This window comes from Ornithorhynchus anatinus, chromosome 2 (genome assembly GCF_004115215.2).
Source record: "Ornithorhynchus anatinus isolate Pmale09 chromosome 2, mOrnAna1.pri.v4, whole genome shotgun sequence".
Lineage (NCBI taxonomy): Eukaryota > Metazoa > Chordata > Mammalia > Monotremata > Ornithorhynchidae > Ornithorhynchus > Ornithorhynchus anatinus.
In genome coordinates this window covers 152,985,955-153,013,045 of record NC_041729.1, presented here as the reverse complement: position 1 = coordinate 153,013,045, position 27,091 = coordinate 152,985,955, and the positions used below count along the sequence as shown (strand labels likewise).

Sequence of the window (27,091 nt, the reverse complement as noted above, 5' to 3'; positions counted from 1 at the left end):
TGAAGAGGCTCACAATCTAACAGAATAAGTGGGAAGAAAGGACTGATGACAGACACAACAGTAATAATAAAAACTTAAGAAGGTGTAGACAAATTCACAAAAGAAAAACCAAAATCATCTGGGTTCTGTGATTAAAGGAATAGAATGTCAGGCTCAGAGCCCAAGGAACAGGTTGTAGCCACAGCAACCACTACAATAGCCACCAATCCACAATGTCAAGGGCAGCTGAGAGGTCAAGGAGGATTAGGATGGAATAGAGACTGATTAAACAAGAAGAAAGTCACTGGTGATCTTATAGAGGGAGGTTTCCTTGTAGTGAAGGGGTCGGAAGTCAGATTTCAGGGGGTCAAATAGGTAGAAGAGAGAAGGTGGAGGTGGTGGTTTTAAGCTTATTCGAAAAGTTTAGGAAGGAATGGTGCAGTGGGTTAAGGTTGAGGGTTTGTTTTTTTTTTTAGTTTAGGGGGTACCTGGCTATGTTTGAAAGTAGTTGAGGAGTACGCCCTGGAATGTGTGCAGATAAAGATGGTGGTTAGGGAAAAAAGAAGAGAAGGGGCAAGTATTTCTATAAGATCTGAAGAGTTGGGATCAAAAGACATAGGTGGAGAGGGTATCCTTTTGTTGGTCTATGTGTTGGGCTAGGACCTTTGTCCAGTTGAGGTCATTGTTTGTGGTGACCTTTCCAATATTTTCACCAGTATTTCTGCACCATTTTTCATCATGGCCTATAATTACATATATGTTAGCTCTACATCTTTTTTAAATAGTGCTTGTTAAGCACTTACTATGAGTCAGACCTCCTCTCAAGGTCCCACCTGGAGAATTTCCAGTACTCTACCAATCTTGACTATGAGAGGGAGAGTCGAGCAGAGGCCTACCCATTCCATTCCTAGCTTGGCCAGTGGCTAGCAAGTGGAAGCCAATTTGCTACAAGTCAAAACTCACCCGTGCTGGGTAGCAGCGGCATGGGAGAGAATCGAGGGCAGACTCAGGTTTACTGCATAGAAAAAGACAATGGTAAACCACTTCTATATTTTCTTTATAACTAAGAAAACTCTATGGATACACTGCCGGAACAATTGCAGATGGAGGTGGGGCATTCTAGAAGAGATGTGTCCATGGTGTCGCTATGGGTTGGAGACAACTCAACAGCGTAAGACAAGACAGTGTTGTCAGGCACTGTACTAAGTGTTTGGACACAATTCCCATCTCACATGGGGTTCACAGTGAAAACCAGAAGGAATTTTATTTATATTGATTCCATTCATGTCTGTTTACTTGTTTAGATGCCTATCTCCCCCACCTTCACCCCTAGACTGTTAACCGTTGTGGTCAGCGATTGTCTCTGTTGCTGAATTGTACTTTCCAAGCACTTAGTACAGTGCTCTGCACACAGTAAGTGCTCAATAAATATGATTGAATGAATGAATTAATTCCCAATTTACAAATGTGGTAACTTGGGCCCAGTGAAGTTCAATGACTTGTCCAGTCTCTGCAGTATCCCAATTTCTTGTGTGTGACCTTGAGCAAAGTCATTTAACTTCTCTGTGCCTCAGTTCTCCTGCTCTCCTTCCTACTTAGCCTGTCAGCCCCATGTGGGACAAAGACTGTGTCCAACCTAATAAACTTGCACCTAACCCAGCATTAAGAACAGTGTTGGACACAGAGTAAGTGTTTAACAAATTCCATATTTTTTAAAAAGTGGCAGAGTAGAATTAGAACTCAGGTCCCCTGACTCCTAGGCCTGTACTCTTTCCATTAGGCCATGCTGCTTCTTACACTGTGGTTTAGTCATGTCCTACCCCTGACACCTGTCCTTGAAGTTTACTCCTAATGCTTTGATACTTTTTTGCCATAGCTGATCTCATAACCCAGCTCTACCCCTTTCCCCATCTTCTCCACCTCGACTGCCTCCCTTCATCTTCTTTTATTCATTCTGCCTTTCCTTCTCCTCCCTACATCTACCAGAAGAAAAATGTACACTTTCTGCACTCAAGGAGTTTACGATCCAGTGGGTAATCATTCCAGAGTCACTAATGTAGATGTTAACATGAACTGAGGGGAAATAACTATAGACTGTGAACTTGTTGTGGGCAGGAATGTGTCTGCTTGTTGTTCATTCATTCAATAGTATTTATTGAATGCTTACTATGTGCAGAGCACTGTACTAAGCGCTTGGAATGTACAAATCGGCAACAAATAGAGACAGTCCCTGCCCTTTGACGGGCTTACAGTTGTTATATTGTTCTGTCTCATGCACCTAGTACAGTGCTTTTCCCACAGTAAGCATTCAATAAATATGATTCAATAAATATGATTGTTTGAATTCATAAAACCTTTCTACAATGGAAATGGCCATTATAGAGAACCTCGGTATTCTGAGTGAAAAATCAATGTACAGTCAAATTTCTATTGCAACTCTATTGTATTCTCCAAAGGCTTTGTATCTGCATGCAGTAAGTACTCAATAAGTTCCACTGATAGATGGACTATGATCAATTGACTATTACATACCTCACTCTTCTAGTGCTAACCTTCTCACTGTGCTTGGATCTCGTCTCTCTTACCACTGACCCCTCATCCACATCCTGCCTCTGACCTTCAGTACCCTCCCTACTAAAATCTAACCTTACTCTCCCATCCTTCAAAGCCTTACTGAAGGCACATCTCTTCTAAGAGGCCTTCCCTAAGCCCCTCTTTCTTCTTCCCTCACTGTCTTCTGCATCACCCTGACTTGCTCCCTTTACTCCCATCCCTGATTCTATTTATTTGCTATTATTTTAATGATATGTTCTTCCCCTTGATTCTATTTATTGCCATTGTTCTTGTCTGTCTGTCTCCCCCGATTAGACTGTAAGCCCGTCAAAGGGCAGGGATTGTCTCTGTTACCGATTTGTACATTCCAAGTGCTTAGTACAGTGCTCTGCACATAGTAAGCGCTCAATAAATACTATTGAATGAATGAATACTCCTCCCCACTCCCAGCCCCACAGCATGTATGTACTTTATTTATTTATATTAATGTCTGACTCCCCCCCCCCAATAATAATAATAATGGTATTTGTTAAGTGCTTACTATGTGCCAAGCATTGTTCTAAGTGCTGGGGTAGATACAAGGTAATCAGATTGTCCCACCTGATGCTCACAATCTTAATCCCCATTTTACAGATGAGGTAACTGAGGACCAGAGAAGTGAAGTGACTGGGCTAAAGTCACACAGCTGACAAGTGGTGGAGCTCTTTCCACTAGGCCATGCTGCTTCTCTTCTCTCTAGACTGTAGAGGGCAGGGAATGTGTCTGGTTATTGTTCTATTGTACTCTCTCGAGTGCTTAGTACAGAGCTCTGCACACAGTAAGAGCTCAATAAATACGATTGAATGAATGAATGAATGAACAATATTTGGCATTTAACAAGCACTTGTAAATACCTTCCCCAAATGTATCTTCTACATTTGTTTACAATATCTATATCAAGCATTGGACACCAGGGTTAGGGAAAGGATATGGTTCTTAGGATGACTAGTTGAACAACATCTGCTGTGATTAACTGAGTGAGAGCTCAATGATACAATTCTAAAGAAGAGAAATTGCTCTCACCACCCCCGAAAATAGCAAATGTGTGGGAGTATAAATAGTCTTTCAATCAATCAAATTTATTGAGCATTTCCTGTGTGCAGAGTGCCGTATTAAGTGCTTGGGAAAGTACAATGCAACAATAAACAGACACATTCCCTGAGTGTTTGGGAGAGTACAGTACAACAGAACTTGCAGACACGTTCCCTGCCCATAACGAGCTTATGGTCTAGCTACTGAAAAGAATCCAAGTACTTGGTTGGAAATTTAATACACCAGCTGGCTTTATAGGTCCCATTCTAAGTGACCATTGGAAATAGAAAACATTCCCCCTACAGAGCATTTTAGGGCTACACAATATTAAGATTTACCTTGACCATTCAACAAGAAATTGGATTATTCTCTACTTAATATTCTTGCAATTATCCCAGATTTTGAGAGAAGGGAGATTGGGAAAAGAAATCTGTCAAATCCTACTTCATCCACAAGATTTCTATGTTCTTTGTCCTTTTTCTTCACAATCTGCCTCACATCAGTATCTCTTTCGTAATTATGGTGTGAGGAAAAAAGCAAGCTACACTATCAGATGAGAGTTGAATAATTTAGAAGTGTCGGGGTAAAAGGTGAGTACAGAAGGTATTTGTTCTTTAATCTTTTATTTCTTGCTGGAGAATCTTCATGTTGTGTGGTGTCCTGATGTAGCTTAATACATCTTTGAAACTAATTTTTATTCTATATTATTGATTCCCCATTGGCTCTTCTCCTGCGCTTTTCCATTCCATATAAAACTAATCACATTAATAGATTACTGCTGCTGCATCTAGCCAACTACTATTAAACTACAACCCTTTCATGAATAATTCCAAACATTGACTTAAAGCAGTGGAAGGAATAACAGACATTTTTGCTATGTAAATACAGAGCCAGCCACAAAGAAATACTGACTATAACAATGCAAAGTTAATTGCAATTAATTAAGATATGAAGGTCCAGTTCTGTATTCATTTTCTAATATTAGAGTTAAATTCCAGTCTCTGCAGTCTTCCATTAAAAATAAAATATCTAGAAATGAATCTGATCTAAATATTCAGGCCCAGTCTTATTCTTAGCAAATTCGGACAGTGGCCAGAATTGATCTTGATTCCCCAAGTGGCAGTGGGTAACTTATCTAGTATTCTTTCTCTCAGTTTTGGTGGGGCTTCCTCAAACAGTCCACTCTAACCACCAACCAGCCATGAGATGTCCAGGTCCCATCACAGCTGGGGCCTTCTGACGTCACCAGCAGAGGGTAAAAAGAAGGATGGGCGCTTCTGGAACTTCAGGGCCGAGGCAGTCATAAAAGCCATGTTGCAGTAATAATAGCCTCCTCTCAGGGTCGCACATGGACAGTGTCCAGTACGCTGCCCATCTCGGCTACGGGAGGGAGAGTCAAGCAGAGGCCTACCCATTCCATTCCTAGCTTGGCCAGCGGTTAGCTAGAGGAAGGAAATTTGCTACAAGTCAAAACTCACCCATGTTGGGCAGCGGCAGCACGGGAGAGAGTCGAGGGCGGAGACTCAAGTTGACTGTGCAGAAGGAGGTGAGGGTAAACCACTTTGGTATATTTACCAAGAAAACTATATTGATTCGCTACCGGAACGATTGCAGATGGAGAGTGGGGCATTCCAGGAAAGACATGTCCGTGGTGTCACTATGGGTCGTAGTTGTATAAATATTATTTGTTGAGTACAAATTAAGTGCACTCCACTGAACTGTTTGGGAAGTAACGATGGAAGGATAAGAAGCAGCATGCCTAGTGGAAAGAACGCAAGGCTGGAAATCAGAAAACCCACCTCAGCCACTATCCAGCTGTGTGACCTTGGGCAAGTTACTCAACTACTCTGGGCCTCAGTTTCCATAACTATAATATGGGGAATTAATAGTAATAATAATAGTGTTGGTATTTGTTAAGTGCTTACTATGTGCCGAGCACTGTTCTAAGTGCTGGGGTAGATATAGGGGAATCAGGTTGTCCCATGTGAGGTTCATAGTCTCAATCCCCCTTTTACAGTTGAGGTAACTGAGGCACAGAGAGTTAAGTGACTTGCCCAAAGTCACACAGCTGACAGGTGGCGGAGCCGGAATTAGAACCCATGACTGACTCCTAAGCCCGTGCTCTTTCCACTGAGCCATGTATGAGCTCTATGTAGAAATGGGACTGGTTCTGATCTAACAACCTTTTGCTTCCATAATTATGACATATTCCCGTCCACCAGGAACTTATTCTCTAAATTGGTGGGACAAACATTTAAATATACACCTGACTTACATTGGACTGAGCCACCTCAAGCCTTAATCATTCAATCAATGATATTTATTGAATGAGTAATAATAATTATAATAATAATACAGTATTTATTAAGTACTTACTATGTGCCAGTCACTCTTCTAAGCACTGGGGTAGATACAAGATAATTGGGTTGGACACAGTCCCTGTCCCACATGGGGCTCACAGTCTTAATTCCCATTTTAAAGTTGAGGAAACTGCGGCACAGAGAAGTTAAGTGACTTGGCCAAGGTCATACAGCAGAAAAGTGGCAGAGCCGGGATTAGAAACAATGACCCTCTGACTCCCTGGCCCGTGCTCTATCGTCTAGGCCATGCTGCTTCTCGTACCCACAGTGTGCAGAAGACCATTCTAAGTGTTAGTGGAAGTGCAATTACTAAGAGACATGGTCCCTGTCCTCAAGGAATAATTACTACTACTACTACTACTACTACTACTACTACTACAGCGTGGCTCAGTGGAATGAGCCCAGGCTTAGGAGTCAGAGGTCATGGGTTCTAATCCTGGCTCCGCCACCTGTCAGCTGTGTGACTTTGGGCAAGTTATTTTGACTACTCAGTGCCTCAGTGATCTCATCTGTAAAATGGGAATTAAGACTGCAAGCCTCATGAGGGACAACCTGATTCCCTGTATCTACCCCAGCTCTTAGATCAGTGCTCGGCACATAGTAAGTGTTTAACTAATACCGACATCATTATTATTATTATTATTACTAGCACTACTATTATTATTACTACAACTACTATTGCTACTAGTTCTAGAAGCAGCGTGGCTCAGTGGAAGGATCCCTGGCTTGGGAGTCAGAGGTCATGGGTTCAAATCTCGGCTCAGCCTGCCTGTCAGCTGTGTGATTTTGGGCAAGTCACTTAACTTCTCTGGACCTCAGTGACCTCACCTGTAAAATGGGGATTAAGACGGTGAGCCCCACGTGGGATAACCTGATCACATTCTATCGTCTCCAGCACTTAGAACAGTGTTTGGCACCTAGTAAGTGCTTAACAAATTCCATCAGTATTACTACCATTACAAGTGAGTACTCTCAGTGACTGGAGCACTTTTCTAAGTGTTACAGAAAGAGCAACTGAGTAAGGGACATGGTCTCTGCCCTCAGGCAGTAATTACTAATATCAGTATTTGTTTAGCACTTACTTTGTGCCAAGCACTGTTTTAAGCACTGGGGTAGACACAAGGTAATCAGGTTGTCCCATGTGGAGGGTCACAAGCTTCATCCCCATTTTACAGATGAAGTAACTGAGGCATGGAGAAGTTGTGACTCGCTTAGAGTCACACTGCTGACAAGTGGGAGAAGCAGGATTAGAACTCACAACCTCTGACTCCCAAGCCTGTGCTCTTTCCATAAAGCCAAGCCTCTTCTCCACTACCACTACAATCTATCAGGAGACACTAATGCACACAAACCCTCCCAAACAGTGGAAGGAACAAAAATGAATAATGCTACATCGGTTAATTATGATAAATAGATACATGGAAGGAAGAATGGATAAATGGATATATTTATAAAAAAAGGCGCAACCAAGGCCCTAAATTGACTCTAACTCATCCTGAAAAGTGTTGAAGTTTTTTTTTCTATATACTCACATCAAGCACCAATTGAAAAGTCAATTCTGGAAACACTACTATATAAAGAAAGTTTTGAGTGAAACTTTTCCTTGACTCAAGGACAGTAAGATTTGTATTCTGAGATAGGGAGCTACAGAAAGGAGACCAATCCTGGCCAAGCTGTAAGGAACACAAAACACAGAGTCCCGAGAGACATAAAAGTGAGGGCAAGTTAAGATGGCAAGAACAGTTGCTCTGTGGGTAAAATGAGGATGACGACATGCATGATCAGGACCAAAAAAAACTTCCATAAGAGAGTGAAGACAGAGACCATTGGAGTAGGCAAAAGAATAACAATAATAGTGAGAAAATCTACTCCCTACTCCCTACTCCCTAGCTTCTTAAGGGATAATAATCTTTGGTCAGAGGGAATTTAGCCACTTGATTTAAAGTGAGGGATGTGTTCTATTCAGGGAGAAAATAAGTTACACTGTAGTCTTTCTGGGTCAAAAATGATGCAGCAAGAAATTGAGAATTGGCAGAACTAAAGGATAGCAACAGTGGCTGCCAAGTCTGTTGCTTTGTGAACTGGCAGATTCAGTTGGCTGGTATCGGATTAAGATTTCAAGTGCCCATACCTTATCAGACAGGGACTGGACTCTGATATCAGGACTGGGCTCTGTTATCAGAAATTCAGGGAAAGTCCAAAGGAGCTTAAGCGACTCATCTCTCCTTACCTGGAACAATTCTTGGAGAATTGGAAAAGCTGCCAATTTTTCATTTTGAGAAGGAAAGCCAAAAGCTGGGGCAAGGATTTGGGGGAAGGGGCAGACTTTGAAATGCACCTATTTTCGATTGTTTCAACCTTTATTATTGAAAACTCTCAGGTCTTTTCAGAGACCTGGGATGGGCAAGCTTGCGATTCCAGCTCAGAAAACCTGAGGGGCCTTCCTCTCCATCCCCCGCTTTGGACATCTTAAGGGTAAATTCCTTGTGGGCAGGGATCATGTTTATAACCTTATATTGTAGAGCATGAACCTGGGAGTCAGAAGGTTATGGATTCTAATGCTGGCTCAGCCACTTGTCTGCTGTATGGCCTTGGGCAAGTCACTTCACTTCTCTGTGCCTCAGTTACCTCATCTGTAAAATGGGGATTGAGACTGTGAGCCCTATCTGGGACAGGGACTTTGTCCAACTCAATTTGCTTGTATCCACTCTAGCGCTTAGTATGCACATAGTAAGCACTTAACAAATACCAATATTATTATTAATATTATTATTAAATGTTGAGTACAGAGCCCAGCAAACAGTAAGCACTCAGTAAATACCAATGATCAAGGCCATCACCAAATCTCACATCAACCCCAATCACTTGCTGTTACATCCTTCATCAAAGCCCAAGTGACCCAGCATTAACCCCTAGCATCAAAGACCTAGGAAAATGATCAGGGCTTTCGTCTGCCTTCATGAATATAGCTTGCCAAGGAAGAAAATGATAATCAAACTCATTCAAGTGTGGGTGAAAAATCATGAATCCTGGCTTGGTCACTGGTCAGCTGTGTGACTTTGGGCAAGTCACTTAACTTCTCGGTGCCTCAGTTACCTCATCTGTAAAATGGGGATGCAGACTGTGAACCCCACGTGGGACAACCTGATTCCCCTGTGTCTACCCCAGCGCTTAGAACAGTGCTTGGCACATAGTAAGTGCTTAACAAATACCAACATTATTATTATTATTAATGGAAAAAGACAAATTGCCATCCTTTTACTTGTATTTCAAATCAAAACACCTGGCCTAAGGTGAACTAAAAATCCCTATTGTACTAGCTCAAGCTTTTTTAGGTGTACATCCCATGCTCTTTAGCTTTCAAGTGCCCCCGTGCTTTCTAGAAACCCTTCAGCTATGTGGTTATAGAGATTATAGAGTAGTTTTTAAATTATGTTGTCCATTTGCCTCCCACTCCAATATCGTGGGGTCTGTGTATGTGTGCATCTCTTAATTTTGAGTAATGATCTGAAACCAACGTCATATAACTAGGTTTGTCCAATTCCTCAGGCAGACTCTGCTGCGTGTTGTGCCACTGAATTCACTTGAGCTGCTGTTCTGAGCTTAAATGTGAATTTTAAAACCTCAGTAAATATCACTGCCAGTCTTTCCTTACTCTCCCCTTAGGCACCATTTAAAAGTACTTACTTAAGGCGCTTCCAAGTGTTATAATGAAAAATCAAAGGGAAATATTTACACGATGGACAAAAGAACTAGCTTAGCCTGCTGGAATCAGCAATCAACTGGGGGTTGATTTTTCTAAAATACTGTTCAGTCTATGTCTCCCCACTCCTCAAAAATTTCTGCCCATCTACCTCTGCATCAAATGGAAACTACCATCGGCTTTAACGCTCTATCAGCTCTCTCCCTCCTACTTTAACTCACTGATATTTTACTACCACCCAGCCCATACATTTTGCTCCTCTAACACCTGTCTTCCCCTCTCAGGTTCACACTTGGAGAATTTCCAGTACTCTGCTAGTCTCCACTAGGGGAGGGAGAGTCGAGCATTCATTCGTTCAGTCATATTTATTGAGTGCTTACTGTGTGCAGAGCGCCGTACTAAGTGCTTGGAAAGTACCAAGTACAAGCAGAGGCATATCCATTCCATTCCTAGCTTGGGTAGTGGCTGGTGAGTGGAAGACTATTTGCTACAAGTCAAAACTCACCTGAGCTGGGCAGCAACAGCATGGGAGACAGTCAAGGGTGGAGACTCAAGCTTAATGCATGGAAGGAGGCTATGGTAAACCGCTTCCATAATAATAATAATAATAATGTTGGTATTTGTTAAGCGCTTACTATGTGCCGAGCACTGTTCTAAGCGCTGGGGTAAACACAGGGGAATCAGGTTGTCCCACGTGGGGCTCACAGTCTTCATCCCCATTTTACAGATGAGGGAACTGAGGCACAGAGAAGTTAAGTGACTTGCCCACAGTCACACAGCTGACAAGTGGCAGAGCTGGGATTCGAACTCATGAGCCCTGACTCCAAAGCCCATGCTCTTTCCACTGCGCCACGCTGCTTCTATATTTTTACCAAGAAAACTCTATGGATATACTACCAGAATGATTGCAGATGGAGGTGGGGGGGGTTCAGGGAGAGATAATAATAATAATTTTGGTATTTGTTAAGTGCTTACTATGTGCTGAGCACTGTTCTAAAAGTTGGGGTAGTTACAGGGGAATCAGGTTGTCCCACATGAGGCTCACAGTCTTAATCCCCATTTTACAGATGAGGTAACTGAAGCACCGAGAAGTCAAATGACTTGCCCAAAGTGACACAGCTGACAGGTGGCGGAGCTGGGATTAGAACCCATGACCTCTGACTCCTAAGCCCCTGCTCTTTCCACTGAGCCATGCTGCGTCTCTTAAAAGAGATGTGTCCATGGTGTCGCACGGGTCAGAGTTGACTCGATGGCATAAGACGAGACAACACCAGCCTACTCATTCACTGTACCGCAATCTCATCTATCTCACTGCTGACACTTTGCCCACATCCTCCCTATGACCTGAAACTTCCTCCTTCTTCTCCTTCTTCATATATGACAGACCACCGTTCTCCCCACCTTCAAAGCCTTGTTAAAATCACATTTCCTACAAGAGACTTTCCCCAACTAAGTCGTCATTTCCCCTTCTCTCTTTTCCTCATTCATTCAATCATATTGATTGAGCACTTACTGTGTGCAGAGTAACATACTGAGCGCTTGGAAAATATTCATTCATTCATTCAATAGTATTTATTGAGCGCTTACTATGTGCAGAGCACTGTACTAAGCGCTTGGGATGAACAAGTCGGCAACAGATAGAGACAGTCCCTGCCGTTTGACGGGCTTACAGTCTAATCGGGGGAGACGGACAGACAAGAACAATGGCACTAAACAGTGTCAAGGGGAAGAACATCTCGTAAAAACAATGGCAACTAAATAGAATCAAGGCGATGTACAATTCATTAACAAAATAAATAGGGTAACAAAAATATATACAGTTGAGCGGACGAGTACAGTGCTGTGGGGATGGGAAGGGAGAGGTGGAGGAGCAGAGGGAAAAGGGGAAAATGAGGCTTTAGCTGCGGAGAGGTAAAGGGGGGATGGCAGAGGGAGTAGAGGGGGAAGAGGAGCTCAGTCTGGGAACACCTCTTGGAGGAGGTGATTTTTAAGTAAGGTTTTGAAGAGGGAAAGAGAATCAGCTTGGCGGAGGTGAGGAGGGAGGGTGTTCCAGGACCGCGGGAGGACGTGACCCAGGGGTCGACGGCGGGATAGGCGAGACCGAGGGACGGCGAGGAGGTGGGCGGCAGAGGAGCGGAGCGTGCGGGGTGGGCGGTAGAGAGAAGGGAGGAGAGGTAGGAAGGGGCAAGGTGATGGAGAGCCTTGAAGCCTAGAGTGAGGAGTTTTTGTTTGGAGCGGAGGTCGATAGGCAACCACTGGAGTTGTTTAAGAAGGGGAGTGACATGCCCAGATCGTTTCTGCGGGAAGATGAGCCGGGCAGCGGAGTGAAGAATAGACCGGAGCGGGGCGAGAGAGGAGGAAGGGAGGTCAGAGAGAAGGCTGACACAGTAGTCTAGCCGGGATATAACGAGATCCTTCTGCATCACCTATACACCTGGTCCTGTACCTTTAAAACACTTGATAGCCACCTTCTCCTCAGCCCCACAGCACTTATGTACATCTTGGTAATTCATTTCTATTAATGTCTGCCTCCTTCTCTAGACTGTTAGCGTCTTTTGGACAGATAACATGTCTACAACTCTTAGATCATCTTCCTACACCACTGAGTTGAAAGTTTCTTGGTGGATCAGAAGCCTTTTGTGACTCCAGCTTTCAAGGCCATTGTGACAAGAAGAAACTCTCCAAGTGTGAACCTGAGAGGGGAAGGCTGATCAGTGAGTTAAAGTAGGAGGGAGAGAGCTGATTGAGCACCATTTGATGCAGAGGTAGATGGGCAGAAATTTTTGAGGAATGGGGAGACATGGACTGAACAGTATTTTAGAAAAATCGACCCCCAGTTGATTGCTGATTCCAGCAGGCTAAGCTAGTTCTTTTGTCCATCGTGTAACACCCTGCAAGCACTCAATAAATACCACTGATTGATTGATCGATTAGTCAGGAGACTCAGGTTCTAGTCCTATAGTGCCCCGCCCTAATGTTCGTTCAATCATATTTATTGTGACCTCAGGATATAACAACTTGTAGGCACCAGGTTGGGGAGGTTATATTCAATCTGATTACCTTACATTTACCCCAGCAATCGGAATACACTGTGTTTAGTAAATCTCACAATTATAATTATTTTTGTCTTCTTCCTTGTATTCAAATCCTCTTTTCATGGACAACTGGAAATTCTGATTACTGTTTACTATGCTGTAAGAGAGGTGAGAGTGATATCTAGTAATTAAAGTGTGTCTACTCCAACCATTTTCCTGGTAGCCACTCGACCACTATCTGATAATGATAAAGCTCAAGATGATGGAAAGATGGCACCACTTCACACATATAAAGCTGTAGAGTGAAAAAATTACCAGGATGGTACTCATCCGGTACACTGATTATTATTAATATTAATGTAGTCATCAAAGAAAATGGGAAATTCTTAAGAAGGAACAATAATTAAACAAAGTAAGGTCACAAAGGGTCCCTTTCTTAATGGTAAAAATCTGTTACCCAATGCCCTCAAAATGGACAATGCAAATGGAGTTTGTTAGCATAGTCTTTTCACATTTATCCGGGCAGTGCTAGAAGTTGGGGGAAAGCTGATTATTTTAAATTATTATGAGTACTACAATTATGACCAATGCAGCAAAAGAGACAAAGAAGTGCATTGAGCAACATCAAGCCTGCTTTGTAGAATTGATCAGTCTTCCCAAAACAAACTATAAACAGCCTTGGGCTCTGGTAGTTACAAATCAAATTTGGCAGAAGTTCACCAGTTTCCTCAGTTACTCCACCGTGGTGGATTCAGATAAGTTAGAATTGACTGTTCCAGGATTGAGCTGTAACTTATCACCATCAAAGAAGAAAGGCTATTTACACAGATAGTAGAGATTAATGAGGCATCGATCTATATCCCACCATTTTTGAGATTGTCACAATGGCCTTGAAAGCTGGAGTCACAAAAGGCTTCTGATCCACCAGGAAACTTTCAACTCAGTGGTGTAGGAAGATGATCAAAAGTCTTTAAAACAAGCACCCAGAAGGCACACATAGGGCTCAGGGTCGAAGGGTGAAGAATAACAGGATCGATAATCAATAATAAAGGAACTAGTAGCCAAGAAATACACCGAAGATTAATGTTAGGAAGACTTTGCTATAAAGAAGCAGGAAAAAGTCATGAATTGTGCTGATGTAACAATTGCCAAAAAATACAAATTGCCAACTCTGTGGTGTTACCGGTGACAATGTTTGGATCTGAAAGCTGGACAGTGAAACAACAGGATAGAAAGAATTCTTTTGAAATGTGGTGTTGGAAAAGGCTTTTGCGAATCCCATGGACTGCCCGAAACACTAACAAATGGATTTTGGAAAAAAAAACTAAAGTGGTCTTTGGAAGGCCAAATGACTCAGATTAGTATATTTTGGGCACATAAATCAGGAGGACTAATTCTCTGGAGAAGACACTAATGCTAGGAAAATTTCCAGGAAAAATGTGGAAGAGGCAGACCGGTAGCTAGATGGATAGAGTCCATAACAACAATATTAGTAGAACAATTAGAAAGGTTGTGGATTATGGGAGAGGACAGGATGTTCTGGAGAAAGTATATCCATGGAGTCGCTATGAATTGGAAACGACTCAACAGCACTTAATAATAGTAATAAATATCCATTTTAGAGAGGAGGAAGCTTGAGGCAAAGAGAAGCAGTCTGGTCTAATGGATAGAGTATGGGCCTAGGCATCAGAAGGACCTAGATTCTAATACAGGCTTAGTTTCTTGTCTGCTGTGTGACCTTGGGCAAGTCATCTAACTTCTCTCTGCCCCAATTATATCATCTGTAAAATGGGAATTAAGACTATGAGCCCCATGTGGGAAACAAACTGACTCCAATCTGATTAGCTTGTATCTGAATACAGAAGCAGTGTGGCTCAGTGGAAGGAGCCCGGGCTTGGGAGTCAGAGGTCATGGGTTCGAATCCCAGCTCTGCCACTTGTCAGCTGTGTGACTGTGGGCAGGTCACTTAACTTCTCTGTCCCTCAGCTCCCTCATCTGTAAAATGGGAATTAAGACTGTGAGCCTCATGTGGGACAACCTGATTACCCTGTATCTACCCCAGCGCTTAGAACAGTGCTCTGCACATAGTACGCACTTAACAAATACCACCATTATTATTATACGAGAAGCTGCGTGGCTCAGTGGAAAGAGCACAGGGTTGGGAGTCAGAGGTCATGGGTTCAAATCCCGGATCTGCCACTTGTCAGCTGTGTGATTGTGGGCAAGTCACTTAACTTCTCTGTGCCTCAGTTCCCTCATCTGTAAAATAGGGATTAAGACTGTGAGCCTCAAGTGGGAAAACCTGATTACCTGTATCTACCCCAGCGCTTAGAACAGTGCTCTGCACATAGTAAGCACTTAACAAATACCAACATCATTATTATTATTATTATTATCTACGTCAATGCTTAGCATGGTGTCTGGCACATAGTAAGCACTTAACAAATGCTATCCAAATATAAAAAATCTCATCCAGAATCTAAGAGTTGTGACATTCAATAGCTTACACACTTCCATCTCCCTTACCAATAGTATCATAAATCATGAGAGGAGGTGAAGTGATTTTGTGCCTGCCTTGGCAAATATACCAATAACTGAGGTCCCCAAAATAGACTTTGGCCTAAAGTACCTGGCTATTTAAGGTGGGTAATTTGTTTAATTTAGCCAGCTCTGACACAAATCAGTTTCTAAACCTCAATCATTAAGTTAACTGAACTATGTAGAAAAATTTGGTCCGAGAAAAAGCAACAGGGTTATCATCTGCAACGCTTTAATAAACTTCACTGAAGATTAATAGTTTATGTTTCTGAGTCATCGCAGTGGTTATGTGGAGGTCATACAATGCTTACAGAGATATCCATATTTTTTTATGCCCCCACTCTAGACTGTAAATTTGTAGTGGGGAGGGAATGTATCTACCAACTCTTATATTGTAGTCTCCCAAACAGTATGCTGCACATAGTAAGCACTCAATAAATACCATTGATTGGCTGATTGATTGAATGAATGGAGGAAATGGGAGGTACTGGGTAATATTGACATTAAAGTCTAGATTATTAATAGAATATTCACATTAAGGAATAATCTACTTCATTTATCGATTTACTACTGACCTTCTAAGGAAGAACTATATTATCACAACCCTTAGAAACTAACCATGCGGGAAATCAGTTTAAATACTGGACATTATGAAAGACGTTGCTCTTATTAAGATGTAGAAATAAAATTATATGTATTTCTTAAATTTTATTGTAACCACTAATAATAAAAATAATAACCAACACATTTCCAACTTCATAATTGTCTTTTCTTTTCTTAGTTTTGTGGGCATGCTGTATATGTATGTGTACATATGTATATATATATGTATATATATATAATTTGAGATACAAGATACTTTCTATTACTCCATCTAATTCCAGAAAAATGAACAAATAGGTTCAGAATGGAAGACACAGGAACTTTATAATGTTCCCTGAAGAGTTTACTTTCCAGAACAATTTCATAAGCTTAATGAAAATACGTAAAACTCCCATCTGTAACTGAAATTTTTACCCTAGGTCTCACATTTAGCTAAGATTCCATTTTTAAGGGTCTCAAAAACTTGTTCTCTAAAATTGCACATAGCTGTTATTAATCACCTACCTTACTTTGGACTTCATATTTCTATCTTGTATCTTGCTTGGAAAAATCTCTTTGGGTGAAAAAAACAGAGTCACTTTTAATAGATATGACAACAACAAAAATATAGTCATTCTTCTTGAATACTAAAATCTGAATATAGTATGATGAACAAAATCTCTTCAAGGTAGACTTTATCTATGCTACCAGGATAGATTTTAATTTGATCTAATTTATGGTAAATTAAAATTTAATTTGACTAAAAAAACTTTCTCTTGAGGAAATCGTTTGGAGAGCAAAACGGAGTTTCATATTCCCTCTTTTAAGGGAAAAAAATGCATAATAAACTATATAGAGAAGCAACATGGCCTAGTGGATAGAGCACGGGCCTGGGAGTCAGACGGGCCTTCGTTCTAATCCAGGCTCTGTTACTTGTCCACTGTGTGACCTTGGGCAAGTCACTTCACTTCTCTGGGTCTCAGTTACCTCGTCTGTAAAATGGGGATTTATAGGATGTGGAATGTGCCCAACCTATTTTGTATCTACTCCAGCACTGAGTACAGTGCCTGGTACATATTGAGTGCTTAACAAACACCATAAAAAAATAGTTAGCCATAATATAATAGTAACCACAGTACACTATTGGAGGACAGTGGCCATTGCATGGAAAACAATTGTAGGATGATGCCCATAAAAGTTGGCTCTCCATTGACAGATAATGAAAGCATAGTTTTATTGTGCAACCTAAATTCAGCATGCTGCCATTTAAAAGCATATAGATCAAAATAAGTGAGATAAAAATCATAAAGACAAAATATAACAACATGGGGGGTGACAGGAAAATTCAGGATTAAGAGTGACTTTTTAAGGTGAACACAAGAAAAAATTTGTGAGGTTAAATTAAAGGCAAGCTGAAACTTTTCAGTCAGTAAATCAGCCAGTCAGTCGTGTTTATTGAGTGCTTACTGTGTGCAGAGCATTATATGAAGCACCTGGGAGAGTACAATGTAACAATAAATGGCACATTTCCTGCCAACAAAGTTTTCCACATTTCAGTTTTCGTGGGAAGTTACAGCAGACTGCCATGAAATTTAGAGTTTACCGAGTCCCTGCAAAAGGAAAAATGAAGAGTTCCACATACTCTTTGATGGGTATTATTATTTATTAATGTGCTATATATTTCATCCTCGAAAAAAAGACAAAGGACAAAGTCACTACACATTCTCTTTCATGCGTTTCCCGCTCTCTCCACCTCATAGCTTCTACCGACTCATTTTTGAGAGGAATTCACTATTTCAGCAGTGTACATTTTCTAATTTGAAACATCGTAAGAAATATTTATACAAAGTTGTACAAATATTGCAGGCTGGGGATTTTGAACCCATCACAAAATCGAACCATTCTTGGTACTTTGGTGTTGTAGAGCTTTGTGTAATGATGATAATTCTATTTACCCAACTCTGCATTTTGACCTTTGTTGCTAAAGGCGAAAGATGAGAGCTTTCAACAAGTAGCAATTTATTTGATTACATAAATTATAATTAGACATTATCACCTAATTGCAGTCACAGAAGGAAAGAGTCACATTTTCGTAAAAAGTGACCCGTGTCGTATCACCGTTCTATTGTTACTGGAATATGCCTCTGAATTTGGGTTGGGCAGACCGCCAATGACAACAAAAAGTTAATCAACAGGCTTCTCTGTGGTCCAGCGGTCAAACCCGCTGACTCCGATGCTGGATAGATAATAGACTCGTCCTTTCGGAGTGACATCTTACTGTCAAAAACCACCATCCGGTATCCTTTATATCTATCTCCTATTAAGACATCAAATGTTCATCAAAATAATTTATACAAAAAACCCCTGCAAAATAGGTTAGAGAACTGTTCTATACTTCATTTCAGTTTCAGTTAGAAACAGTTTAATGTCTCAAGGCACCACTATGGTAAAACACTGTATACCTGCAAGTAGTCACCTAAAATTCTACTATGCTGTAAAGTCACTATATCAATCAGAAGCCTGTGCAATTGTGAGAAGCAATCTTTAGAGGACTGTGAGATATACAATAGGCACATGGATTCGAATACAGATAGAAAACAATGAGTCCTAGAAAAGCATGTTGAGCACCTTCGGGGTAGAGGTTGTTTTTCTTGACCTAACTCTATGCAAACCTAAGAGGAAAGACTGAATCTTCCAGGTTCAACTCTCATTCACATCTCTCGGCTTCCTAGTTTTCAGGTGTAGACTTGGGGGCAGAAGGCTTGGGGTCTGCTTCGGTTGTGCTGCTCGGCTCACTCAAGTGTGAGCTCAGGTTTTCCGATGTCAAGCGAGAAGACTTGTAGACGATTTCATTAAAATCGGACTTGATGCAGACCAGGGGCGGGTCAGTCAATGGATCCTCTACAGAAGCCTGCGTGTTTTCCCGAGTGATTCCCATGACCTTGCTATGCTCTGAGGGGGATTTTCTTTTCATGCGTGTGTAGGATTTATCCTGGTTCTCCATGCCTTGCTCACTTTTCAAAAATCGCCCAAAGAACCAGATGAAAAATCCAAACCAGACGAAAGCGATCAAGCTCGGGACAAAGGCCAGGCATTTGACATCGAGGCTGGTGCCAGTGAATCTGCTGTGTAGGAACATGTCGCCCTCTGCGTATGTTCTGTTAGTCAGAGGATTCGTGTTGTTGGAGCGCCACTCCCAAGATAATTTTGTCCGGTTCAAATCTTTCAAGCTTTCCGAATCCTCCACTGTATATATCTTTTGCCCAGGACCTATATACTGCCCATATTCATGAGGTTTGTAAAATATCTGGTTCTTCCACATATTCAGATCCAAAATCAAGACGAGAAAAATAACTCCATAGTTAAACCATTTCCCTGTATTGAAAAAAGATAGTGTATTAAAAGAAGGCACGTAAATGATTTTAGGCCTGCCATGACCCGGGAGAAGGCATAAAGTATCATCACTCTTGCAGGTCTCTGAAATCATTTAGAGGCCTGGAAGAAGTCATTTCGTAAATGGATTTTCCTGATAGGAAAGACTTCCTGTACCTCACAGAAACATCAATATATGCTCTTCACACTGGCAGATCAAGTTCTTTATAGAAACACAATTTTATTCTCACTCAGGACCACATATTAGCCCTTAAAAAATTCAATTTATCTGACAAAGATATAATGGAAATTCTTATCAGAGCTAGATGTGCGACTGCACATCCTTTTCTTTTTTGTAATTATTACTGCACATGTAATAAATCATTTTGTAATGCAAACACAGCAGTGTATCGATTGAATTCACATTGCCGCCTGTGGGTGTCCTGTTGATTAAAACATTAGTTAATGTGTTGTGCATCTGTAGATCAATAAATCTAAAGAGTATTCATCTCAAGACCTGTATTCATAGAGAGGAATACATCTGCCAGAAATTTCAGCATGTTCATAGAAAGTGAATCAAGAGGCCAAATATTTTGGAAGAGATTGCTTTTTATTGCTTCTACTACATATCGTTAATAAAGTCATGGTAATGAGAGGAGCACTTGGGAAGATGGTTCTGATGGAAGATGAGAAGCAGCGTGGCCTTAGTGGAAAGAACACAGGCTTAAGAGTCAGGGGATCTGGGCTCTAATCCCGGCTCTGCCATGCAACTGCTGTGACCTTGGGCAAGTCACTTGACTTCTCTGGGCTTACATTCCCTGATCTACAAAATGGGGACTTAATATCTGTTCTCCCATCTAGTCAGACTGTAAGCCCCGTGTGGGATCTGATTACTTTGTAACTACCCCAGTGCTTAGTAGTGTGCTTGAAATATAGTAAACACCAAGCAAATACTATAATAATCATAACCATAAAAATGATAAAGATCACTCACAAATTAGGTGACTTTGTTTTTCCTTTATGGCGGTTACTGTGGCCTGTGAGATTGATTGATCGAGAAGCCCAAAACACAGTAGTCTGTAGTTGTTATTTTATTTGAACTTTGTATTTATGCCTGTCCTGATCTTTTACATAGACTGATTTGTCCTTTATTTTTTGAATTTTCTTTATGGATCAGTCGCCAACCAACCCCCCTTATTCTTAGACTGTGAGTCCGATAAGGGTCAGGAACCCCATCGAATTCTCATCCGTGTACACTTTCCCAGCACTTACTGTTTTATAAATACAATGACTACTGTATACTATACTATCCTGGCTCTGTCATTTGTCTGTTGTGTGACCTTGGGCAAGTCACTTAACTGCTAGGTTCCCCAGTTACCTCATTTATAAAATAGGCATCTAAACTGCGAGTCCCATGTGGGACAAAGACTGTGTCCAACGTGATTTGCTTGTATCCATCCCAGTGCTTAGCACAGTGTCTAGCACATAGTAAGTGCTTAGCAAATACCGTTATCATTATATTTGAAAATGATGGCACTGGTGGCATTTATTTCTACGTGTGCTGATGAGGCTGAAAATTTGATGTTAAATGCCAGTGTGCTAACACTCCATCGATATATTATTCCTGTTTACAAAACTGTCTAAATGGACAAATGGGTACTGGGAGCCACAGAGAACCCTTGTGAAAGGCAGGATCAGAAATAGCAACAGGATGTCGAAATGCCAAACCTAACAGCTCAGCAAAATAAATAGCAGGGAGAGTGTACTTGCAACCGACTTATAAGGAGATATCAAACAAAACACTAGATAAAGATCAGAAATCTGTGGGGTACTGTTTTCAGAGGAGCAGAAATATGATGAACAGATTCACCTAAATGTATACGCATAAAACACACATTCACATCCGTAAACACACACATTCTCCTCTACCTTATCTTTGCTGCTCTCCAGTTTGTGGCTTTTACTTACCATGGACTGCACTGTTTGCTGAGTGACCTTCACTTACTTATGGGAATTGGAAAAGATAGGTACCACGAAAAGTGAAACCCTGACCTTATTTTTTCTAAAAATTTTACATCGAACCTTCTGGAAAAGAGGGAACCAGGCTTCCAGAAGGACTGTCCTTTTCTGCCACTGGTTTCAATTATATCCCAATAGCATGGGGAGAAGACAAAGATGATTTTCTATTTTCCCAATAGGTTTATTCTAGTCCTATTGCACAGGGCAGGGAACTTGTCTACTATCTCTGTTGTACTGTCCTCTCCCAAGCGCTTACTACAGTGCTCTGCACACAGTAAGTGCTTAATAAATGCAAAAATTGATTGATTAGGTTTGTGATTTGCATTAGTTGCTAGTGAAGTCTCTGAGAACATAAGGAACTCCAATTGTGAACTATAGTGTTGCCACAGGATGTTACTGGGAATAAGTAAGACCCTCCTTGTTCACGGGGATTTCATCCTCAGAAATGATATGAACTATTAAGGCAAAAAATTAGCCTTATCTGTCTAGTATGGTTAAGTTGCAGAGAGCCAAGTTCTTATCCCAGCTCTGACATTAGCCAGCCATGTAACTTTGGATCAATCAATTAATCAATTGATGGTATTTACTGAATGTTTACCATGTGCAGAGCACTGTACTAAGCATTTGGAAGACCGTAGTACAACTGAATTGGTAGACACATTCCTTGCTCACAGTGAACTACAAGACTGAATCTTAAGTGCTTCAGTTTCCCCATTTGCAAAATGGGGATAGATTCCTGTTCTCCCTCCCTCCTAAAATGTGAGCATGACATGGGGTGGGAAATGCATCTGATCTGACTAATGGGATGGGGAATGCATCTGATCTGACATCTTGCACCAACCCCAGTACACACAAGTAATTGCCGAATACAGACGTGTGGCTTGCAAAACTGTCAAGACGTATTTTGATTAGTTCATTTACAGAAACACATCGGTAAAATGTAATAGGTATTTGTTACTTTCTACGCTTCTGGCTGAAAACTCTAAGTACTGGGAAGCCACACTGGCTTCGGGCAATAGAGTTGGTAAGTTGGAGGGGCGGGATCAGATGAGATTGTGTAGACTAGAGTTTAACCTCTAGTCAGAGTCTCTAGCTTGTGTGGCTACTTCCTCCCTGCTTCACGGAGGTCCGGTTCAGTAATGTTATCAAGGCAGGGTACTGTGACCCTCTCTCCGAGCTCTTTCTTTTGTTGTTGGTCCATGCTAAAGGCAGGTCTTTCTAAGGAGTTTCTGTTTCTATGGTAACAGAGGAGAGAAAATGGAAGAGAAAAGAGATTGATATAGAAACTGGGAGGAGAAAATGAAATGAACACGGACTTTACAGGAGGATGCTAGAGCAAGACTTTTAATGAGAATGGGATGAAGAATTGGGAAGTTGAGGGAATAAAATAGGAAGGATGAAAGTGACCAACCACTTAAAAACAAAAGGATGAATATAAGATCAAGGTATCTTCTGAGTCGTACATTTCCTGAAGTTTGGCTGGTTACTCTCAGGACAGACAACACAGATTATAGCAACAGCCTGCAGACTAGCTGATCGGAAATAAGAAAGATGCTAAGATGCTTTGTAGTAACAATGTGAATGGAAAAACTTGCCCTTTTGACCAAACTCCCTCAGACACAATAGGCCCCTTTCTTTTTATCCCAGATGCACTCTTGATAATCATAATAATCATCATTATAATAATAATCATACTTATTACGTGTCAAACAATGTTTTAGGTGCTGGTGTAGATAGAAGTTATTCACCCTTGGACAAAGTCCCTGTCTCACATGAGACTCACACACTTAATCCCCATTTTACAGATGAGGTAACTGATGCCCAGAGAAGTTAAGTGACCCGCCCAAGATCACAGCAGACAAATGGTGGAGCTGGGATTAGAACCCAGCTCCCTTCTGACTCCCAGGCTCTATCCATTAAGTCACGCTGCCTCTCCATCCCACAGCTTAGTAAAAATCAGTGCGAACTCAGATTTTCACCGTCCCTGAAAAGTACATCTTAAATTGAAGTGAACGTTCCCATAAGGAACAATGTTGTAAGTACTGGCTTCATTTGAGTTGAGCAACTTGGGCCCATAGGGTTAAATTATGGGGAGTCTAGAATCTTTATTGGCTCCTGGGTATCCCTGACAACCTCCTACCTTGAACCTGGGAAGTCCAGTTCTGGATGTAGCAGTCACAGGGAAGTCAGCAGAAGCAGCAGCAATGCCATTGAACAGGAGAAGTAGTGTGGCAGAGGTGGTGGAGACAGGAGGAGGAGCATGAGGAGGTACAACGGGGAAGCCGTGAGGATGTTGGGAAAGAATTTACATAATGCATTTTGTGTGAGCCTGATGTCTTATCAAAAACGCATAATAGGGTGCAAATACAGATATCAGGTGGGCGTTTGACATACTCCGAGCCCTCACAATTTGAGGACTGTCTGTAGTTGTTTGGGTTGACAGGTGCCGCAGCAAAGTGTAAGTTAAGATGCAAATTCCTCTTTCATTTCCTCCTACAATGGTATTGAGAGCTCTGGAATCTTTCTTCAATTCTCTCCTTTTTTAATCAGTATTGCTTGACCATATGAAATCTCTGAGAAGTATTGTTGATGGAAGGGCAGAATGTATAATGAGAAGCACAGGCCTGGCAGTCAGAAGGACCTGGATTGTAATCCCGGTTATGCTACGTGGCTGTTATGTGATCTTGGGCAAGTCTAATCCTCCTTGACCTCTCAGCTGCCTTTGACACTGTTGACCATTCCCTCCTCCTCCACACCTTATCTCACCTTGGCTTCAAGGACTCCGTCCTCTCCCGGTTCTCCTCTTATCTCTCTGGCCGGTCATTCTTGGTCTCCTTCACAGGCGCCTCCTCCCCCTCCCATCCTTTAACTGTTGAAATTTGTCAGGGGTCAGTTCTTGGCCCTCTTCTGTTCTTCATTTACACTCACTCCCTTGGTGAACTCCTTCACTCTCACGGCTTTGACTACCATCTCTACGCAGATGACACGCAGATCTACATCTCTGCCCTGTCTGCTCCCCCTCCCCTCAGGCTCACATCTCCTGCCTCCAGGACGTTTCCACCTGGATGTCTGCCCGCCACCTAAAACTCAACATGAGCAAGACTGAGCTCCTCATCTTCCCTCCCTAGCCCGGTCCTCTCCCAGACTTCCCTATCACCGTGGATGGTACGACCATCCTTCCCGTCTCTCAGGGCCTCAACCTCGGTGTCATCTTTGACTCGTCTCTCTCGTTCACCCCACACATCCAACCTGTTACCGAGACCTGCCGGTCTCACCTTTACAATATCTCCAAGATCCGCCCTTTCCTCTCCACCCAAATGGCTACCTTACTGCTCCAGCCTTCTCCCTGATCTCCCTTCCTCTTCTCTCGCCCCGCTCCAGTCTATTCTTCACTCTGCTGCCCGGCTCATCTTCCTGCAAAAATGTTCTGGGCATGTCACTCCCCTTCTTAAAAACCTCCAGTGGTTGCCTATCAATCTTCTCTCAAAACAAAAACTCCTCACTCTAGGTTTCAAGGCTCTCCAGCACCTTGCCCCTTCATACCTCTCCTCCCTTATCTCTTTCTACTCCCCACCCCGCACGCTCCGCTCCTCTGCCGCCGACCTCCTCACCGTCCCCCAGTCTCGCCTATCCCGCCGTTGACCCCTAGGCCACGTCCTCCCGCAGTTCTGGAATGCCCTCCCTCCTCACCTCCGTCAATCTAATTCTCTTCCCCTCTTCAAATCCCTACTTAAAGCTCACCTCCTCCAAGAGGCCTTCCCAGACTGAGCTCCCCCCTTTTTCCCTCTGCTCCCTATACCCCCCCTTCACCTCTCCGCAGCTAAACCCTCTTCTCCCCTTTTCCCTCTCCTCCTCCCCCTCTCCCGTCCCACCCCCTCAACACTGTACTCATCCACTCAACTGTATATATCTTCATCACCCTATTCATTTTGTATAATGAGATGTACATCACCCTGCTTCTATTTATTTGCCATTGTTTTTATGAGATGTTCCTCCCCTTGACTCTATTTATTGCCATTGTTCTTGTCTGCCTGTCTCCCCCCATTAGACTGTAAGTCCGTCAAAGGGCAGGGACTGTCTCTATCTGTTGCCGACTTGTACATTCCAAGCACTTAGTTCAGTGCTCTGCACATAGTAAGCACTCAATAAATACTATTGAATGAATGAATGAATGAACTTAACTTATCGCGGCCTCGGTTACCTCATCTGTAAAATGGGGATTAAGAGTGTGAGCCCCATGTGGGACAGGGATTGTGCCCAACCGGATTAGTTTGTACTTACCTCAGGACTTAGAACAGTGGCTATTTCCTAGTAAGTGCTTAACAAGTACCATAATTATCATAATTATTATGAATGCTTTCGAAGGTTCTGGTGAGCTCCCTCACCTCCAGCCCACCTTATATCAGAGTGTAATGTTTCACAGTAAAATCACCCAAATTAAAAAGGGGTATAAAACCCATAGAGAAGGCAAAACACATTCTGGAAGTACGAGTCTTGCAAGCAGAAGCAAGGGGTCGATAATTCAGCATGAATTATTTCAGAGTTTTGGCAATTTACTCCTGTTGTTTCAACAAGATAACATAATGTAAATCAGTAAGGAGTTAGGGAAGGAAGCCATATATTATTTCCATTAACCTCCTATTTGAAATATCTCACTGTCTCCTTTAATGAGAAATCACTGCATGCTTTAAGTAGGATTTCTTCGTTTTATATTTTGTAGCTCTAATGAAACCCATAGATTTTCAAAAGTGATATCGTAATGGTAATTTTTGTCTTTCGCAGTGGATAGGACTGGAGTCTGGGGTTAGTTCACTTTAAACAAGTATCTTTCACTTCAGCTGAGCAAATGACAGCCAGTTTAAGAATATTGCTGCTATTGTTGTGCCTTCAAATTGGGGTCAACATATTGTGCTCATCTGTTTGTTGCCCTTCAGTGACCCAGTGTGGTTGAAGGTAAATTTACATTTCACCATGATGCCATTTTGATATATTTTTTAATAGATGTAGAGGACTGCCAGGCTAGTGAGATTAATTGGGTTCTTATCCAAAAAGAACACTTCAACTATTCTCTCTAAAGTGGTGTGGCAAAACTCATTCAAAGTATTTTATTCATTCTTTTATGACAATCGTTAAGCATTACTATGTAACAAGTACTGTTCTGAGTCCTGGGATAGATACAAGTTTATCAGATTGGACAAAGTCCCCTGTCCCACCTGAGGCTCATGGTTTAAACTGGAGGGAGGAGAATTTAATCCCCAATTTACATATTAGGTAATTGAGACACAGAGAAGCGTGATTTGCCCAATATCACACAGCAAATAATTGGAGATTATAACCCTCTGGCTCTCAGGGCTGTGCTCTTTCCATTAGACCACACTGCTTCCAACAAGAGAGCCTACTTAATGCTAGGTGACTCTGGCAGTGGTAGTAATAGTAGTGGCTCAGTGGAAATAGCCTGGGTTTGGGAGTCAGAGTTCATGGGTTCTGATCCCGGCTCCGCCACCTGTCAGCTGTGTGACTTTGGGCAAGTTGCTTAACTTCTCTGGGCTTCATTTACCTCATCTGGAAAATGGGGATTCAGACTGTGAGCCTCATGTGGGACAGCCTGATTAGATACCCTAGCGCTTAGAATAGTGCTCAGCATATAGTAAGCACTTAACAAATACCAACATTATTATTATTATTATTATTAGAAGCATTTACTGAGAAGACATGGTGTGGTGTGCTGTACTAGGCAATTATGAAGTACAGAATAAAAGAAGCGACATGTTCCCTGTCCATAAGGAAGATATATTCTAACTAATAATGATGGTATACATTGATTGTATTTGTTAAGTGCTTTCTATGTACCAGACACTGTACTAAGTACTGGGGCGGAT

General features: G+C 41.9%; 1 protein-coding gene and 1 non-coding gene across 5 annotated transcripts in view; one reads left to right on the top strand and one right to left on the bottom strand.

The window, feature by feature from the left end:
• Nucleotides 1-794: 794 nt before the first annotated feature.
• Nucleotides 795-932, top strand: LOC114809414. The gene has a single exon (XR_003757199.1). It is a non-coding gene; the product is annotated as a small nucleolar RNA SNORA7 (small nucleolar RNA).
• A 16,533-nt stretch (nt 933-17,465) lies between these two features.
• Nucleotides 17,466-27,091, bottom strand: part of TMEM117 (transmembrane protein 117) — a 537,883-nt gene continuing 528,257 nt past the window's right edge. For all 4 annotated transcript variants that reach the window (XM_029057972.2, XM_029057969.2, XM_029057970.2 and 1 more), the window contains one exon: nt 17,466-19,196. In XM_029057972.2, coding sequence (XP_028913805.1) covers nt 18,550-19,196 — 647 coding nt within the window. In that variant the 3' untranslated portion in view covers nt 17,466-18,549. The remainder of the gene's footprint in view (nt 19,197-27,091) is intronic.